Source organism: Notechis scutatus, chromosome 1 (assembly GCF_049901735.1).
Source record: "Notechis scutatus isolate UNSWTSFEM ecotype Mainland chromosome 1, rNotScu1.2, whole genome shotgun sequence".
Taxonomy (NCBI): Eukaryota; Metazoa; Chordata; class Lepidosauria; order Squamata; family Elapidae; genus Notechis; species Notechis scutatus.
The window spans coordinates 28,463,763-28,483,828 of NC_142009.1; the positions used below are offsets into that span (position 1 = coordinate 28,463,763).

Here is a 20,066-nt window from a genome sequence, read left to right on the forward strand (position 1 = left end):
AAGGTACCTTCCAAATCTGTTAATCTGTTAATGTTTTTCAAACTTGATAACTTTAAAACATGTAGACCTCTACTCCAAGAATTGCCCAGCCAGCATGCTTCAGCTGAAGATGTAATTTAAATGAATAAATATTTATTATTTAAATGCATTTCATTTAAAGCCCTTAGTGTTTTGTCTCTGTGCAATAATACCCAGTTATCTTTTTTTTTTTTGAAAGAGTAGTGAGCACTGGTAGAGACCTGGGATCCTTAACTGACCATGTTATTTGTGTCTTTCAGCTCCGAAGTGAATACATGCAACTTTATGCAAGCAAAGTGAGTGAGGGGATGGCCCTACAGCTAGGCTGCCTGGAGCTTAGGTATGTACTTGCTAGGCAGAAGATTTCATCTGACACAAGCATGTTTGGAAAACATGTGAGCAGGGTCAAACTCTTGTGGATTGCACAGTGATCCTTGCAAAACAGGAACCAAAATCCTGAAGCTGGGACATTGGCAAGAAGAATTATCTGAGGAAGCGTGAGTTCAAGAAACACAAGCAAAGCCGGAAATATGAAAGGATGCAGCTAGGGAGGAATATTATAAGAAATTAGTGAGCTCCTGCATAATAATAAAGCAGGGTATTGATAGCTGCAATTTACTGGACAAGCTATGATGAATGAGTTTTTCACACCAAGCCAAACTCTAATGGGTTGGTTTGCATGAGGCATTAACTCTTAATAGGCAAGTTTTCCCATTTAGCTATATCAAAACGAATCACAATGCTTGTATTTCTTGCCTGAATCAGGTGATATTACTGAATGATATTCTATTGATGATGAGATGGGAAAGTTCCATTTAAAAACATTGGTGTGAGTTTTGTGGTGAATTAGGAATCATGCGAGCTTTAATATCCAATTTTTGCAGGAGATTCTACAAGGATATGCCCCACAACGCTTTAGACAAGAAGTCCAACTTTGAATTCCTGGAGTATGTAGACAACATTTTTAACTATGCTGGTTGATGTTTTTAAAAGTTTCTCATTAGTTGTAGTGATCTTTGCCTGATAGATTTCTTTCTTTCCTATAGGCAGCCCTGCTTATAAAACCAGACATTTTTTAAAAAAAAATATGTGTAGGTGTATGTGTGTTCATGTATGAAGAAGAAAGAATGTGTATGTGTGGAAAAGAGAGACAGAGACAGGATCTCCCAAAACCCACTCCCAAATTCACAGTAGCATCTAAGGCCTAACAGCTAATTGCTGCATTCTTTCTGAGTCCAGTTCCTACCCATGTAACATTACATTCTATTTCATCTGGGAAAACAGAATTGCATCCCCAATGCATCTTAGCTGAAATTGCAACATTTATTTGCTTGAAAAAGCTGGAAAAAGAATCAGTGGGGAGGAAATCACATGGGGTCGGGAAGTGAAATAATTAATATTAGTTTTGGTCCCAGGTTCTGTACTGCTATCAGTCATCTTAATTGAATTGGAAGGAGTTGATGATTCCCATATATGATTTCACATTATAGTCTAAGTAAGGTTACCAGAGGCCTCCCCCATCCAGCCCACAAAGACCTCAGTTCTCATTGAAATAATTCATCCCTGGTCACCTTGCCCAGAGGACATTGTTTATGATCACGGATGATTGGAAAAGGATGCTTGCTTAACAGCAAGGTCACACTCTCCTGCTTTCTAGCCTGGTGCCTTAACCACTAGACCACCAAACTGGCTAAAAAAAAACCCTAAATCTAAATAGAAACACCATATGGCCAGAGGTTGGATACGTGCAGATGGGTAAAGCAGCATTTTCTTTCTCTTTAAGGAAGGAAGTGGGACTGGACTTGTTCTTTCCTAAGCAGATGCAAGAAAGCTTGAAGGTGAGAAATGCTTTAGCCCCATGTATACATGTTCAACTAAGGATGGAAATAAGCCATTAGCCGGGCTCTCTGGGAGTTGGGAGTTGCAGTATGTCTAAGAAAGTATAGCAAAACTTCTAGCTTTCCTAGAATTATTTTGAATGGATTTTCTCCTTTCCCACTCTTATCTGTTCTACTGTAATAAAAAGTACTTTCTAGCCTTAATTACAGAGGGGGAAAGTAACTATTTGGTTTCCCACCAAACATGGACCCATACGTTAGATAAACAAAAATCCGCAACTTAATGTTTTAAAGCAGGGTGTCCAACCTTGGCAATTTTAAGACTTGTGGACTTCAACTCCCAGAGTTCCTCAGCCAGCTAAGCTGGCTGAGGAACTCTGGGAGTTGAAGTCCACAAGTCTTAACGTTGCCAAGGTTGGACACCCCTGTTTTAAAGCATGAATATCCATGAGAGTTGGGAAGTGACAAAATATGCATGGCAATATCATCACTCAAATGATGCAACCTAAATATTTGTGGCAGATCTTGGAACATAAGTGTGCAATAGTAGCATTTGCATGGTGACAATACTGCGTGCTACACCATGTTGGTATCATCGTGGTTTTCTACAGATAAATGCTGGGTGAAAATCTGATCTGTATCAATGGCAGAAAAAAAATCTTCAGAATCTGAAATGGCTGAATGAATTGTGCCATCGCTTTCATACTGAAGGATTGGGTCAAAATATTTATTACTGCTCTGAAAATTTCTCTCCATATCGAAAAGCAGCCCAGCAAAGTACTGCAGTATTTTTCTTTAATTGCAACAAGATTAAACAACAGAAATGGCCATTTGAAAATTGCAGTCATCTCACATCTATTTACTGCCTAAAGTATTCTGCTTGTCTGAACAAAACGTCTTAGATTTCCAGTGGTTGTAATGTGAAAGTTGCAAAAAAGAAGTTTCATTCCCTCTTAGGTTTCTGTCTGCATTTATTAAGAAGTTTTAAGAGTGTTTTTTCCCTTTTTCTTTTTAATTCCTCCCTGTTTCCCATTCACAGCCAAAGCAGTTCCGCAAGATGATTCAGCAGACTTTCCAGCAGTATGCGCTCTTGAGAGAGGAAGAATGCATCATGAAGTTCCTTGGCACACTCTCCACCTTCGCCAACATTGATCAAGAAAGCTATCGCTGTGAGTTGATTGTAAGTATTGGGCAGACAAGGAAATATTTCCCAAAGTCTCTGTGGCTTAATTGTAGTTCCAATTATAGTTTAGATCAGGGGTCGGCAACTTTAAACACTCAAAGAGCCACAAAGGTCCTAACCGGAAGCCCCTCATTCAATTCTGGAGCCAACTGGAAGTCCGGTTCCCCCACCATAGAGTCTCCTCCTAGCACGGCGTCCTTTTTCCCCTACTGTCCTAACCTAAAGCCCTATCAATTGGGGAGCCAATCAGAAAACCTGCCCCTTGCCATAGAGTCTCCCCCTGGTGCGCTGTGCTTCCCCCCCACAACTGGAAGCTCCTCTCAAAATTGTGGTGCCCACCAGTGACAGGGAGCTGCAGCAGAGGGATAAAAGAGCCACATGCAGCTCCAGAGCAATGGGTTGCTGACCCCTGGTTTAGATATAGATGTATTAAGCAAGGTTGACCTTATAAACATTATCTCTTCAGGCAGTGGTGGGATTCAAAAAAATTTACTACCGGTTCTGTGGGCGTGGCTTGGTGGGCATGGCTTGGTGGGCGTGGCAGGGGAAGGATACTGTAAAATCTTCATTCCCTCCCCACCCCACTAACCTGCTTTCCAGCTCCATTCCCCTGTGCAAGGCAACAAAAAAAGACCCAGCCAATCAGCTGGGACTCAGGAAGCAGAGTTCCAATTATGGGGGCGGGGTCAGTCAGAAGTGGTATTCCAAATTACTCAAAATTTCCACTACCGGTTCTCCGGAACTGGTCAGAACCTGCTGAATACCACCTCTGTCTTCAGGATGCTATCAAAATGGATGATGTGATTGGCGTATTGTCTACCAGTATTGTATAGCAAGATGTTCTGACAAGATAAATAGGGACCAACATTTGGAATTTTGGAACTTCTGAAGCTGAAATTCAGTGGATTGGAACTTGTAAGACAAAGGATAGTGTTTGCATATGGGGATTGAATAGCTGAAGGGATGTGATCAAAGATGATATATAGATCAATAGCATGACATTCTCATGTTTTGAAAAAAAAAAGCCAAATCCCCAAACTTCAGACTTGCTAACTAACAAAGATAAGCAAATATTTAATGTCATAATATATTCCAGTCATTCTCCATTGTTAATTGAGGCTTCTATGCAAATTTACACAATGTCTTACTTTTGGCTTGTCCCTGCTTACCTGATTTCACTGGGCCTATGTATGCTAACTGGATTTCATTCCAAAAGGTTTTCACACTGAAGAGCTTACTTAGGTCATGCATCATATTCATGGTAGTTTCAGCTTATGTTTATCATTTTGCTTCAAACTTTGTGGCATCTCTAACTTTCCACCTCCAGACTGATATAATATTAATTGTCATTTGCATCCCCTCCTGTTCTAGAATTCTTCCATAATCTTCTATCACTCCTGCTCCAGAATTCCTCAGCTGCCCAACATATCCAGAATGTCAGGGGCTTGCAAAAATTACAAAAAAAAACAACCCACAAATTTCTTTTCTCTGTTCCCTTTTCAGCAAGGATGGAATATCACTGTGGACCTGGTGATCGGCCCAAAAGGCATCCGGCAGATGACAAGTAAAGAAGCAAAGGTGAGTTGCTGAGAAATCTTGTAAAGAAGGGTTTTCATAATCTATCAAATACAATTTTTTTTGTTGCAATCTATTGTTTCCCCCTTTTTTTGTTGCTTGAATACAAGTTAAGCTATTTTGCAGAAAGTGAGAGAACAGGAGTGTTTCCATGGTAACTTCGGGGTTGTTTTTGTGCCATACAATCATCTTCTCTGAATTGAATAACACAATTTTTAATGCAGGATTTTCCTGTTTCTTTCTCTGAGTAGAAATCTAATAGGTGTAAGACTAGCTGGGCTATGTCTTTTCAAGCAGTAAAAAACATGAGGTAAGACTTAAGGCAAAGGGTCTTGTGAAGAGCATGATCATGAAACTCAGGATATTATCTCTCTGCTAGATAATTCAAGTTTATGTGCTTGGAGATGGAATCAATTCTCCAGCTTAGTTCTTCCAAATATGCCTTGGTGCCTTCACACCTAGACTATTGTAACACATTCTATATGGGGCTGCCCTTGAACCATCCAGAAACTAAGATTGATTCAAAATACAGCAACATGAGCAGTCAAGGAGGCACCAGGGAATGCCCTCATAACAAATGTCTTCTGTGAGCTACACTGGTTCTCAGTAGGCTTTCTAATAAACCAAGCTTCTGGTTATCACTCTAACCTCCTTCTTGGTACAGGACCAGGTTATTTGTGGTACAGCTATCTCCAGTTGTTTCTTCTTTTTGCATAAATGCTAACAGAATTGGCATGCTCGGAGTCATTTGTGTCATCTAGTGAAGTATGCCTTCTCTGTCATGATACTTCTTCCAAAAGGCATGCTAAGTTTCAAATAGCCCTGATTGTCTTGGCCTTCTGTGAAAACTTGACTCTTCCTTGAGTCATTGGGCCAGGGCAAGTTTAAGATTTGTGGACTTCAATTCCCAGAATTCCTAAGCTAACATGACTGGAGGAGGAATTCAGGGGGTTGACATCCACAAGTCTTAAAGCTGTCAAATTTGAAGACTCCTGGGCCAGGGCACTGGATGAGCTTATCGTGTGATTATGAGGGTGGTTTTGGCCTTGGTTTCATTGTGCTCATGGTTGCTTCTATTTTGGTTATGGGTATTTTTTCTTTCTTTGTTTTTTTGTACCCTATGTAAACCCTCTAAAATTTCAAATTGTCAACTGGGCTACCCCATATAGAAACATACATATGCATACAATCAGGATGGGGTAAAAATTCCTGCACTGGGTAAAATGTTAGACTAGATGACCTCCAAAATCATTTTCAACTTGATAATTCTTTTTTATGGATGTATGGATAACTAAATAAAAAGCAAGCAAGCATAGAAGCACTTTGGCCACTGATGCTTCTGTCAAAGAATATCCAGTTCATTTTAGAAAACTCGACTTAAAGAGACCCCTGGTTCAGCATTTATCCAGCTTACAGATAATTCCACTGTGCTTTGTTTTCAGTATCACCTAGGCAGAGATTATGCTAAAGTTTTAGGTGCATTAGCTCCAAGGTGGCAGAGCTGATTTTCTTTACAAGAGAGCTGAAGTCTCACAAGTGAGAACTGATGAGCTTCCTAGACTGAAGACATCCTTTAGTGAAATACAAACTATGGGTTGGCCAGGGCACTTTTGCCCTGGATCCTAAATTACAATAATAGTCACACTAACCTGAAAATACAATGAAATTTGTGTCACTGGAAATCATTTTTTTTTTTAGTGAAATTTAAAAAATAAAGAGGTATGAATCAGAATGCTGCTACTCTGCATGTCTGGGTCTGGCATAGCATCCCACCCCACACTACAGAGTGTGAAAAGCAGAAAGATGTCTTGATTGTAATGCAAGTGAACCTTTCATAAAACATTAATGTTGCTCCTTTGCAGCCCACTTGCTTGGCTGAATTCAAGCAGATCAAATCCATAAAATGTACCACTGTGGAGGAAGGCAGAGCGTTGCTGCAGCTTGGTCTTACTGGGAACCCCCAGGTAAGGAGGAAGTGCACGGTGGCTTGGATCATATCTCAGTTTTCTCTCTGTTCTAGTCTTCCAACACTCTTTTTGAGAGAGGAAAAAGTAAAAACAGGACCAGGGCCAAGAGCTGCTGCAGTCCAGCCTTCTGTAGTAGGCAGTCAAACGCAACCACAAAGCACATAAGCATGGATACCAGAATTCAGTATCTCTCCTCCATTTTTGTTCCTTAGCAGTTAGGAATCAAGGAATCAGTCTGGTTTCACAGATAGCAAACCTTCATCAATTTAGTATTTTTTAGTATTTAGTATTTATTTGATTTGTCAATCGCTTACAACAGTGGCCCCCAACCTTTTTTGTGCCACGGCCCGGTACCGGCATCATAAAATGATCCGCGGCCCGGTACCGGCATCAGCACGCATGACAAGGCAAGGTGAGCCGAGCGACCAGCCGGCCAGCCGTCCCCCGCTTCTCCCCGCCACCTTCAACTCCTCCTTTGTACCTTTGTTGATGGGCTTCACTTCGGGGCGGCTTCGGGACGGTCGCTCAGCTCGCCTTGCCTTGGGTGCTGAAAGAATACTCATGCCTTAGTTTCATTCGAAGCCGCCCCCCCCCTTCGATGAAACTAAGGCGCGAGGATTCCTTCAGGACCCAAACGCCGCTTTCCAACCGGAAAAGCTCACCCGGAAGCACTTTCTCGTCAAACAAGACGCGGCGCCCAGCAAACCGGCGGCCTGGTACGAAATGTTCCATGGACCGGTCCCGGTCCGCGGCCCGGTGGTTGGGGACCCCTGGCTTACAAGATACAGGTGTAAGAATAAATATAGTTTTGAATACATGAGATAGATACTTATAAGAAAAATAAAAAACAATAGGACAGGGATGGTAGGCACGATTGGTGTGCTTATGCACGCCCCCTACAGGCCTCTTAGGAAGGGGGTGAGGTCAATAGTAGACAGTCTAAGGTTAAAGTTTTTGGGGTTTGGGGAAGAAACCACAGAGTCAGAGTATTCCAAACCTTGACCACTCTGTTGCTGAAGTCGTATTTTCTGCAGTCAAGATTGGTGCAGTTAACCTTGAGTTTGTATCTATTGTGTGCTCTAGTTGTTATGGTTGAAGCTGAAGTATTCATTGACAGGTAGGACATTGCAATGTATGATTTTATATACTATACTTAGATTGGACTGAAGGCGGTGTAGTTCTAGGTTTTCTAGGTCTAGAATTTCAAGTCTGGTGGCATAAGGTATTCTGCAACGAGTAGAGGAGCGGATAACTCTTCTTGTGAAATATTTCTGGACTTTCTCAACTGTGTTAATATCAGATACATAATGTGGGTTCCAGACTGATGAGCTGTATTCAAGTATTGGTCTAGCAAATGTTTTGTATGCTCTAGTTAGTAGTGTGATATTACCAGAGAAGAATCTACGTAGGATTAGATTAACAACTCTTAATGCCTTTTTGGCAATGTAGTTACAGTGGGCTCTAGCATTTAGATCATTTGAGATGAGTACTCCAAGGTCCTTGACAAAATTTGGATCCTCAACAAAGTCTTGACTATTTAGCTTGTATTTTATTTTCTGATTTTTTTTCTGCCAATATGTAAAACAGAGCATTTATTTGTTGAAATTTGAAGTTGCCATTTGTTTGACCATTCTGATACATAGTCAAGGTCTTTTTGGAGGGTAGTAGTATTGTCTGTGGTGTTGAATAGCTTTACATCATCAGCGAAGAGAATGCAGTTGCTCTTAATATGATCACAGAGGTCATTTATGTAGAATATGAAGAGAGTTGGTCCTAAAACACTGCCTTGGGGGACACCACTGTTGACAGGTACAGAATTTGATAGGACGCTCCCAATTTTGACCATTTGTTGTCTGTTTGACAGGAATGCTTCTATTCAGTTATGTAGATGTCCAGAGATATCATAAGATTTTAGTTTTAGTAGTAGTTTGTCGTGTACCACTGAATCAAAGGCTTTACAAAAGTCTATGTAGATTGAGCCTATTGCTTTGCCCTGATCGAGTTGTGTAGTCTTTATGTTTTTGCAGTGTAAGAGTTGCAGATTACATGATAGTTTTTTCCTGAAACCAACTTGTTTATTAGAGAGTAGGTTGTTTGTTTCTAAGTGGAGGGTGATGGATTGGTTAATAATTGATTCCATGACTTTACAGGTGACGCAGCATAAAGAGATTGGTCTGTAATTTTCAACTAGCCTGGGCTGTCCCTTTTTGAAGATGGGGATGACCATGGCTTGTGACCATAGTTTTGGCAAGGAGCTGGTCCTGAAAGATTTTTCAAAGATTATGCTTAGAGGTTTTGCTATGGCAGTGGGTAGCTTTTTAAAGAAGTAGGCACATATTCCATCTGGTCCAATAGATAGGGATGGTTTTAGATTGCACAGTGCTTTTTCAACATTGTCTTCTGTAAAATCGATATGTATTAGATCATTGTAGTTGTCTGCGGTTCAACTAGGGAGTACTGGGCTTGATCCATTGCTGTTTACAAATACTGAGCCAAAGACTAATGGCCATTTAACCCTGTCTGGATTGATGACCATTAACACATTTGAGGGCAGCATATAACTGTGCACTACATAAAACAGTCCTTCTTCCTTTCATCAGTCTCAAATCTCTCTGTATTTATTTTTGAGTGGGTGATGTCTACATGCTAAGATTGTGAGAGGAGAAAAACTTGTTTCTCTCCATAGATTTAATAGTATGAGAACCTATGTGCCTTCAAGTCATCCTTAACTCATGGCAGCTACATAGATAAATCTATGCTATGAAACTTCTTGGGAAGTTTCTTTGGAAGTAGTTGGCTGTTGTCTGCTTCCTGGAGCTGAGAGAAAGTGTTTAGCCCAAGGTCATCCAGCCAACCTCTTGCCTAAAATGAGATTATAACTCACAGTCTCACCGTTTCTAGCCAGTGCTTTTATTCACTACACTAAACTGCATGTCATGCCTACCTATACACAATACAAACTAACTGTTGCCATGGCAATTGTATAGACATGTCCATGAAGTCACCAAGAATCAGGTTCAACTTGAGGGAAACTTCGCTTTACAGACACACAGGTTGCACTCAACTAAGTTTGCAAATTATTGAACTTTTGCTAGAAGCAACTTTGTCAGACAATAAAAGAACTCTGAGAAAACATTTAAGTTTAAAAATAAAAGGTTATACTTTGATATTTTCTTGGGCCTTTCTGGTGCTGATAGTTTGCTTTGGTTCATCTCTTTCTCAGCTTGCCTCCAACATGCATTTTGGTTCCAACCAAGGGCTTCAAACCAATGTAGTTATCATCTTGATGGACAAATGTGAGCACTGACAATGAAATCTCTTATCTGTCTGGTTGGCATAGGAACCTTATATGGCTTTTTTTACTTGGCAGTCCTTGACTATTAAAACATCCTCCCTGGCTGAGGCAGAGAACATGGCTGACTTAATAGATGGCTACTGCAGGCTGCAGGGATGCTTAGATACCTCCCTCATCATCCGACCCAACAGAGGTGAGAAAGCAATTAAGTAATCCTTTGCATATGGTGGATCTTATCTGATTTGAAGAAGCACAGTGGGAATGTAACAGGGCAGACTGAATTGGTCTATCTCACACACTTTCTTGAAGGAGAATGTGGATTATGTACTTTATTTTTTAATAAAGTTTTATTTGGGTTTTCACACATACAAAACACAAAATACAAGTAAAACATCTTTTTTGAAAATAGCATGGTCCCGGGTTGAACTTCTTTATACAGACACAAAACTCAATTTCATGCTCCTTTTTGTGTTTTATTCCATATGTTATACTATTCTACATTTTCTATATAGTTTTTCCCCTCTTTTAATTTTCTCAATTTTATTTTGATTATCTCATCTCAATTCAAATCATTGTATTTATACTTTTGTCTGTTCTGTTTCAATTTCATATTATCTTTTCTCATTAAACAAATTTTCTCCTGTAGTTACTAATTGGAGTATGACACCTTTATATCTTTTAATTATATCCATTCAACCCTTATTTAAACTTCAATATATACCTTAAGGTTATGACCTTCAATATAATACATAATACATAACTTCCAATCGAATTCTGCTTGGTACATTCTTATAATACACACTATATTCTTTTTTTAAAAAAGGATTATAAATATATGTAATTATAAACCCTCATTCCATTCCAATTCAGTTCTATCTTTAATAATCATTAAAATCTTAACATCTTTAACATTTCTTTTCAATTAAATATCATACTTCCTTAAAGACACATATAATCTCCATAATTAATTTTACCCTTATTTCTCTTTACATATGTTTTGTAAATCATTAAATATTCATTTTGTTACATTTATTTATTGACAAGTATTCCATTGAATTATGATAGCTATTTTATCAAACATTTTAATCATACATTGTTTCATATTTTCTAAAATTATTTCTATTTCTAATATAACAATACTATCTTATGTACCTTTGCAGAATCCATTTTTCCATTAAATTTTCACCCATTATCTCTAAATAGGCCCTGTTTCTCTATATTTTGTTTCTGTCCTTTATAACTTCTTTTCCTTTCTTTCTTCCCTCTCATCTTCTCCCTCCCCTTTTTACCCCCTTGTCTCTCTACTTTTAATTTTCTCTTCTGCATTTCCCTCTTCTGTTGCTTTCTGATTTTATACTTATTTTTGCCTCTATTCTTTTTTGGAGTTGTTTTTCCCAATCTTAAACTTTCCATTCTCTTTCCCCGCCTTTCCTTTTTTCCCCCCACCTAAGATTAGTTGTTCATTAAAGATGGCTTCTTCTTTGTCGCAATCTTCTTGTTCTGCAGGCATTTCTTGTTGTTTCTCATAGTTCCAAATCTCCATTTCTAAGAAATGGATGATGTACCTTGTTTCTTAAAGCAACATTAAGCTATTTGTGGGAGGTTCTTACTGACCTGTCATTTGAACTTATCCAATTCTTTTCTAGTGAAATTTTGATTTCCTGGGAAATATCTATATGTTTAGCCTGTTCACAGATCATATCATTCATATATTGCATTGAGCTGTGTAAGATATTGCCTAGAGATGAATTGGGGGGGTGGGGTTTGAGGGTTTTTTTATGGGATTTTATCGTGTGTTTTTAATGTTGTAAATTACCTAGAGTCACCTATGTGTAAGGTGGGTGGCCATATATCTTTGTTAGATAGAGAGATGAGAGATGAGAGAAAGAAAAGAAAGAAAGAAAGAAAGAAAGAAAGAAAGAAAGAAAGAAAGAAAGAAAGAAAGAAAGAAAGAAAGAAAGAAAGAAAGAAAGAAAGAAAGAAAGAAAGAAAGAAAGAAAGAAAGAAAGAAAGAAAGAAAGAAAGAAAGAGTATAGAAAACATGATATTGAGTGTGTTGACTAGAAAGTAAGGCAATGTTAGATCCAACATTGCTTTAAAGCCTTATAGCATTGATTATAGCTTTAATCAACTATATATATAAAAACAAGAATTACAAAATATGTTCATCTGATGGTATTTAATGTATTTTCCATTAAATCATAAACCTTAAAATCAGAAGCTTGCCTTAGAAATCAAGGCAACACATGAAATTATTTTGCGTAGTAGATTCTTGATTTGAGAAGAGGAACATCCATAATTCATGCTGACGCACAACACTGCATTATTTATTTATAGTTAAATTATTTGCTTTCTTCGCCTTACAGTGTTTGTGACTATGGATACAATTGTTAACTGATCCCAACCCCCCACATACATACACTTTTAAAAAAATTAGATTTCTATATATGTTTTTATTGCATGATTTCTTAACCCATCATGCAGCTGTAAAAGTACATTTATCATAATTCATGAAAGCAAACAACACCAAGAAACCTTACCTGTTCTTCCTACAACATGGAGAGGTCTTCATGGTAAACTCTTCGCCTTGTCTTTCTATAGATTTCATATATTTTATTTATTGAAATTATGTCAGAATTGAAGGCCCCCTCAATTGAAGGCAGTTGCCTGATTTACTCACTTCTAAAGCCACCATTATTAAAGTTTCCAGTTAAGAAAAGGGATTTTTCTTCAAATTTCCCTGTCCTATTTGCAGAGCAACATCAACATTACCAACACATTGTCGTCTACAATTTATTGATGTGGGTAAGCAATCATCCACTCATGTAATAATGTTCTGGCCCATGTTTGTAATTCATTAGTGCTTATGGATGCTACAGAAAACTTTGCAGTCCAGTTTCAAAATTCATTTTAGAATTTCTCCATGTTCATTTGGTAAAATGGAGTTAGCAAAGTTTAGGAGAATAATAAAACAGAACAAGGGAAGTCTACCCACACCTAGTTATTTGGAGATAAGAAAAAAACAGAAGAGGGAAGAGATCTCATTCACAGCAAAAAAAAATGGACAGTTAGAATTGAGCAATGATTTTCCTGACATGCTTTATCTCTTTTTCCCTTACAGAGAATGACAAGAGGATCAGTCTGCCTCAGGTGCCAATACAGTAAGTAAGATGGCCGACCTACCCCATGAAGTTGTACTTGTATGTAATACTGAGCACCAGAGGACAATAGGAGAACAAACCAGTTTTGCACTAGTGATAAAATTACCTCTATGCTCCCTGAGCTCTACTTTATTCAGAGAAGAAGCAGAACTGTTGCTATCTGGAAATATTATAGGTAGTAGAGTAGTGTGTGTTCCATATACACAGAAAAATGTTGACCAAGTTGATGGAGATAACACCTATCAATAATTATGAATCCTGATAACAAAATAGAATTGTATTATAGAAATTGCTGGGATATCAACAGTAGGTTCACTCATAAGCTTTCTAATGGGATTTGACAGCTGTTGTAGGAAAGACAATGCTGAATTATTATAGATTGTCAATTATCTGATCTGTCAGAACTTTTCATGCAATTTTATTTTCCCTAGCCATCATTGCTCCTTCTTCTCCTCCTTGACTCTTGGCAACTGCCTGGACTAGTCCATGCAATTTTTTTCAGCCAGGTGTTCAGAAGTGGATTGCCCTTGCCTTCTTTTTATGGCTAAGAAAGAGTGACTGACCCAAGGTCACCCAGCTAGCCTCATGCCTAAGACAGGACTAGAATTCATGGTCTTTGCCTAATGCCTTAACTATTATACCAAACTGGCTCTCCAGCCCTCTCTTAGGTGCCCAAACATTATCCTAAATGGAGAGGCCACAAACAAGGGAAGCCCTTCATCATTACTGGAAGAAGTGCTTTCATATTGATTGATTATATTTATGGAATCCTTAATGCTCACATTTCTTTTTACAAATCAAATCTCAGTAAAAGGAAATTAACAATCCCATTTCTGTTCCTGATTATCTTTCTGCCACAGGCATATAGAAGAAAAAAGATCCACACTGACAGAGAGCTTCAGCGGAGGTAAGTTAAACTTTACCTCACCACTGTCAGATCAATGGGGATTGACAACATCAGATATATGAACTGTGTTCTCTGGAGTTTTGATCTGTTTTAATCTCTTGTGTTGCCATTTTTAACAGAAGTCATATAATGATGGAGTTTACACTGAGAGTAAGGCTGAGGTATAATTATTTTTGTTGTCCTATCCACCATTTGTCAGAAATGGTGTAGGGCATTGTGCTTGGGCAAGGGGTTGGACTAGATGACCTACAGGGTACCTTCCAACTCTGTTAATCTGTAATCTGTAATTTCTAATCAAATAGATTTCTGAAACAGAAAAAATCATGCCATGCTTTTCTTTTTTTCTTTTTTTAACAAATTTTATTCAGTTTTTCACATTAAAAACAAAAATCTCTTTTTAGTGGACAACATATTTCCGGGTAATCATCTTTACATACAAATATGACAGCAATTATACATTCATATATGCATACTTAATTCTATTATTACCTTTTTCATTCCAAATTTTCAGTAAGGAGAGAAACAAACACATTAATTCTAGCCTCTTTCATTAATCTCAATTGAAACATCTTTTTGTTTCATTTCAATTATTTCAAATATAATCCTTTAATATTTATTTTAAAAAATAAAGATAAACAATATGTGTTTGCATAATAATAATAATAATAATAATAATAATAATAATAATAATAATAATAATAATAATAATAAAGTTACCAATGTCTCTCTTTGCTTTTAGTAGTCTATATTAACTTATTAATTTAGTTGGTTCTTTAGTCTGTCCCTTTCTATTACATATTCCCTTTCCATTACACATTCTTTTTATAAATTCTAGATTAATACAAATTTTAACACTAAAAAAAAACAAAAAACAAATATAGGTTTCCCCCCTTTTACTGTTTTGAGTGTGACACCTCAATGATTAAAATATACCTTTATTCCCTCATCTTGATTCCCAATAAACCATTATTTTTAAGAAATTACAATAATAATCATTACATCTTTTCATTTGGATTCCGCAGCATATTCCCCCCCCCTTTGATTTTTAATAAGAGTTATCAGTATCTATATTACCCTATTTTCTAAATATTTTTATTTGCAGAAATATTCTTATTACCCCTTGTCACCCTGCAGAATCCCCTTTTTAATTCATCAACCATTATCTCTGAAAAAACCATTTCTTTTCAACATTTTACTATTTCCGTATATCTTTATTTCATGCACCTGTTTCTTACTGCTTCTCCTCCCCCTCTTTTCCCCATATCTTTTCTCATTCCAGTTTATATACTTCTCTTTCTTAATATCTTCCTTTCCCCTTTTCTGCTGGGTCTTTCTGCCTTTCCTGACTTCACAGGTATTCCCCCTTTTGATTGCCTTCTTAAATTTCAACTTTTTAACCTTCCTTCTTTCCCCACTTCTTTGTAGTGTTTTTTGTGTTAATTGTCTATTTAAAATGTCTTCTCCTTGAATCGACTCCTCCTCCTCTGAAGCTCTTCCTTCTTGTTCTTCAATTGCCATTTCCACTTTTTCTAACACAGAGCAAAGTGATTCGCCTCTTTCCTGTAGTAATTCTCTCATATTTTTAAGTTCCATTTTTAATTCCCAAAGAGATATCATCATTACACACTCTTATATTTTATGATCGTTAAAGTCCACAAAAAAAAAACACTTTTACTTTCCTTCTTTCTTCTTTCAATTTTCTAAAGTTCTCAGTTATTCCAGCCGAGGGTCTATACCAAAAACATCAATCAATCCCACAGTCAGTCTTTCCTTGCTTTTTTCTTTATTCTGGTTCTGCTTTCACTTTCTGAGATTCTTACTTTGTTTCAATATTTCTTTAATGTTATATCCACACATGTTCATTCAGAAACAGGATGCTTTCCCTTTTGTTTGAGCTCAAGTTTTTGTCAAAAGGTGGCACTCTCCATTATACAAAGTCTTCACCTTTTCCCCCTATTTTTTTATTTAGGGTTTTTCGAACCTCAATATTCCAGCACAGTCCAGTCTCCAATTTGTAAACTTTATTATTATTATTTTTTGACAATCTTAAGTCCAGCTTTATTTTATGCCTATTTATTCCCAAAATATTTTAGTCCAATTTAGTTAAATCTTTAGTTCCAGCTTCTTCCTTTCCCGGTTCGAAGCTTAGCTGTCAAAAATATTTTCTTTTTTTTCCCTGTCCCTTTGTAATTTCGCCGCTCACTTTTCTTTTCTTAAAATTTCCATGTTACCTTAATCCCGGGGTACTTTTGTTTAGTTGTATTGCTCAGTTGTCCCGGTTCAGATGTTATCCACCTCTTTCTTCCCTCCTGCACAAATCTTAATCCAGCTGAGTCCTCCTCTTCAGGGTGGCCATTTTAAACCACCGCTGCAGTCGTCTTCGGGGGGAAAAAGACCAAGCCCAGGAGGGGAGATGCGGCTCCCCTCAACCTGGCTTGCGGCTTCCCCTTACTCCGCCGCCCCTCCAAGGCAGCTTCAGCCCCTAATCATAATAATTGGGGCTCTCCAATGAAAGAGCACGGACCATAGCCGCAGAGAATCGCAATCTACGGTCCATCAGCGAGGAGGCTCCGCCTTCTTCCCATGCCATGCTTTTCTGACAAAAGTAAAAAAATGAAATGGAAAATTAAATGTTCTATCCACAAATAATGCCTAACATAATTACTCAATTGTCCTGAAAGGATGATGAAAATTTGAGAAATATCAGCTTCTTCCTCCAGCCAGGCTTAGTTCATCCAAGTCACCAACTTTTAATGCTGGTCATAAAAAGGTCATTTGGAAATTCCTTCCTTCCCTTACTTCTGTTTATTTTATTTTTCTGTGAAAGAAAAGCTAAGTTAAAGAACACGGTAAAATCTTCTGGAAGCATCCAATGTTCTATCTTTATGAACATGATGATGGGATATATTTTTAGGAAAGGTTATTTATACTAAAGTAACAGATAATGTTTTGTTTCAGATTCTGACATTTATGCTGAGATTCCAGATGAAGCATCCAGACCCAAATCTGGAGGTTTGTTCAGGCTTTGGTCCCCTTTTCTAAAATCATATGGGGTTAGGGCTTGCTTCTTCAACTGTACTTTTAGACTGGGTTAGTATATAGTTAGTATATAGGTGGCTTTAGGTGGCTGAATTATTATGCAGGAATGGTACCCAGAATAATGTGAAAGAAAGTTTTTTTTTTTTTAACAAAATAGGCACTTCAAAGAAATAACATCATTACATGTTTTGAGCATTGAAATACACTAACCCCATTATCCCATGACTGGTTTCTAAAATATGCTTAATGGAGTCACAGGTAGGGCTAAGTCAGCCATGTTGTGTAATTCCAGAAAAGAATCACACTTTGCCTCTGGCTACCATTAATGGAAACAAAAGCTTAGAAGAACCTTACAAAAATGAAGTATAACCATCACACATTGGTGCCAAAAGTCCTAACTACTTATATAGACTAATTGAACCAGAGTTGACAGCAGGGGTGGGTTTCTACCGGTTCTGTCCACCTCTGTAGAACCGGTAGCTCTGAAGAGCAACAGACATAGAACCGGTTCTATGTCTGCTGATGTTTTTGTCTACCTGCCCACCCGGGCTCTTACCTGACCTTTATTTCCTGATTTTTTCAACTTCAGCTGCCGTGCGAGGCACAGCTGCAGTTTAAAAAGCAGGAAAAAGGGGCTTTTTGAAAGGCTGCTTCTCTGCACGGAGCATGCTGTTGACGATTGGCAGCATGCAGGGAAGCACATCGTAAATCACCGAACCTCGTAAATGACCGAACTGGTAGTTAACCCTGTCAGATCCCACCCCTGGTTAACAGTGATTGATGAGGTGAGAAATCTTGGAGTAATAAATGTGTGAACACTGTGCACCTGCGGTTAAAAAAAGAAAAGAAAAGGCCAGTGGAATATGGGGGATAAAAAGAAATTGTCCTGAAAATAGAGGTGTCAATAGTGTAATGCTTTTATATAAGTCAGTGGGGTGGATGCATGTTGGTTATGTTATGACCAGTTCTGATTACCATACCTCAAAAAGGATACAGTGGAGCTAGAGACAGTTCACAAAAGGGCAACTGAGATGATCATGAGATTAGAGCAGTTTCCCTATAAGGAACAGTTGAAACATTTGGAGGTTTTTAGTCTAGAAAGTAGGCAAATGTGAGTGGATTTATGTCAAATAAATGAAATTATGCATTTACAAGAAGAAACCATTTCCTCTTCTCAAAATGCTAGATGTTCTCAAAATGTTTCTCAGTGAAATTGAATCCTGGAAGAATCAGAATATGCAAAAGGAAATACATTTTATTACACAACATATAATTCAACTCTGAATGTGTTACTGCAAGATGCAGTGCTGACTACCAGCTTTGCTGATTTCAAAAGAAGATTGGACCAACTCATGGCGATCAATGGCTAGAATTCTTGATGGGAGTGTGACTGTCTCTGAAGGTCATCTGGTGGGAGATAATTGGTTGGCCATTATGAGAACAGACTGCTGGATTGGATGGACCAGATCCAATCCAACGAAGTCCTGTTTACATTCTTATGCTCACTAAACAGCCCCTTTCTATATCACAATTTCTTTTAAGTCCTCTGTTGACATACAAGGAGGTTTAGTGTGCCCAACCTTCACCTATGCCCACCCCCACCCTGGGTAGTGGCTGCAACTCTAATCAAGTCATGGCAGACTTTTCCTTATTATTAAGCTCTGGGGAGAAAGGGGGAACTGGTCCCTTGTCAAGGTAGATGCACCTCATTGAATGGGGACAACTCTGCAGACTTTTCATCATCTCTTAAATCACTCTGTATGCAGTTTTCTGCAGGTGGCAGCCATTTGAATTAAAGTGTGTCATGCAGATGCAGCCATTTGCTGTATTCACACAATGTACTTAAACAGCAGCTGCTTTTCCACAATATATTTAATATCAGGCTACAAAAACCACAAAAGACACATCATGATTCTCCCAAGCAGATTTCGTTATTGATCCTCACCTACAGATATAATCTTGCCAACGTAAAGCAGACTATCACTCGCATAAAGCATATACTATTAGAGAGAAGCCATCTTAACTTTTTTCTCTCTCCACAAACTATCTGAATGGAGTTGATTCTTGCTTCCCTGGAATGTACTTCCTTCTTCCTGGGAACCTGGACTACCTTCCATCACATCAACCTTCATTCATTTTAACTAGCCATAGCATTTTCATAGCTTAGCATACTGTGCACAGCCAGTTTGTTTCATTAGTTTACGGTTCAATGTATTCTGCAAACTAGGATAATTAGTTAATTCAGAAACCAGATTAAGGATATTGGATGAATGCAGCTATTAAGACTGAGACAGGGAAGGGAAGAAATAGTAGAAAATTGCAACAAAAATGCATATAGATTAAATTTTGAAGCTAAGCACAGTATTCAGATGATGATTTGAGGGCTACAAAGTTGGCAAAAGATTTATAGTGGTAAATTTGAATCCAATTCTGGGTGGAGGGGAAGTGGAAGCCTTTTCAAGTGATGAATTCTACATCTTTGTGGTAAATATTGTATCTTAATATGAGCTGGGGAGAAGGAGCCACACCATTAAAAATAACCATGAAAAATTGTAGCCAGTGTTACCATTCCCAAATTGCTGTTGAGGTCCTGAACTTGTTGAAGGCCACTCTTTATGGACAGATGAGACTTGATGTGTTTTCATTACTGCAATCTCTGCAGAATGTCACTGTCCTCCTGCCTGTAGTTATAGTTGAATCAAAACATGGCCAGCCTGCAAAATGGGAGTCTTTCTTCCTTTCTCAATTATGGTATGGTATTGAGGAGTTACATTGTGTTGTTGTTATTCACAACTGACAAGTGGATATGTCTCGCCATTCCATTCCTTGCACAGCCCAACAGTTTGTGATTTCTCGAGAAGATGTTTCCCTGGGCAGGATCCTGGGAGAAGGTTTCTTTGGAGAAGTCTATGAAGGTGTCTTCCTCAATGAGGTTAGTTTGGAGCAGTGGGACTTTATCGTAGTCTTTCCTAACCAGATAAGCATCATAGGTGCTAGGCTGCAATTTCATTATCGCCAGGGTCCAGCTGGCTTCATGACAATTCTAGTCCAACTTTTGTGAAGAGCAGTTTACCAGACTGCCT

At 38.1% G+C, this 20,066-nt stretch overlaps 1 protein-coding gene across 10 annotated transcripts in view; it reads left to right on the plus strand.

The window, feature by feature from the left end:
- PTK2B (protein tyrosine kinase 2 beta) overlaps window positions 1-20,066 on the plus strand; it is a 114,730-nt gene that overhangs the window by 66,854 nt on the left and 27,810 nt on the right. For all 10 annotated transcript variants that reach the window (XM_087959882.1, XM_087959867.1, XM_087959889.1 and 7 more), the window contains exons 5-15: window positions 279-358; window positions 903-965; window positions 1,802-1,856; window positions 2,896-3,036; window positions 4,543-4,617; window positions 6,477-6,578; window positions 9,952-10,069; window positions 12,998-13,037; window positions 13,898-13,944; window positions 16,903-16,956; window positions 19,818-19,915. In XM_087959882.1, the coding sequence (XP_087816008.1) occupies window positions 279-358; window positions 903-965; window positions 1,802-1,856; window positions 2,896-3,036; window positions 4,543-4,617; window positions 6,477-6,578; window positions 9,952-10,069; window positions 12,998-13,037; window positions 13,898-13,944; window positions 16,903-16,956; window positions 19,818-19,915 (873 nt within the window). The remainder of the gene's footprint in view (window positions 1-278; window positions 359-902; window positions 966-1,801; window positions 1,857-2,895; window positions 3,037-4,542; window positions 4,618-6,476; window positions 6,579-9,951; window positions 10,070-12,997; window positions 13,038-13,897; window positions 13,945-16,902; window positions 16,957-19,817; window positions 19,916-20,066) is intronic.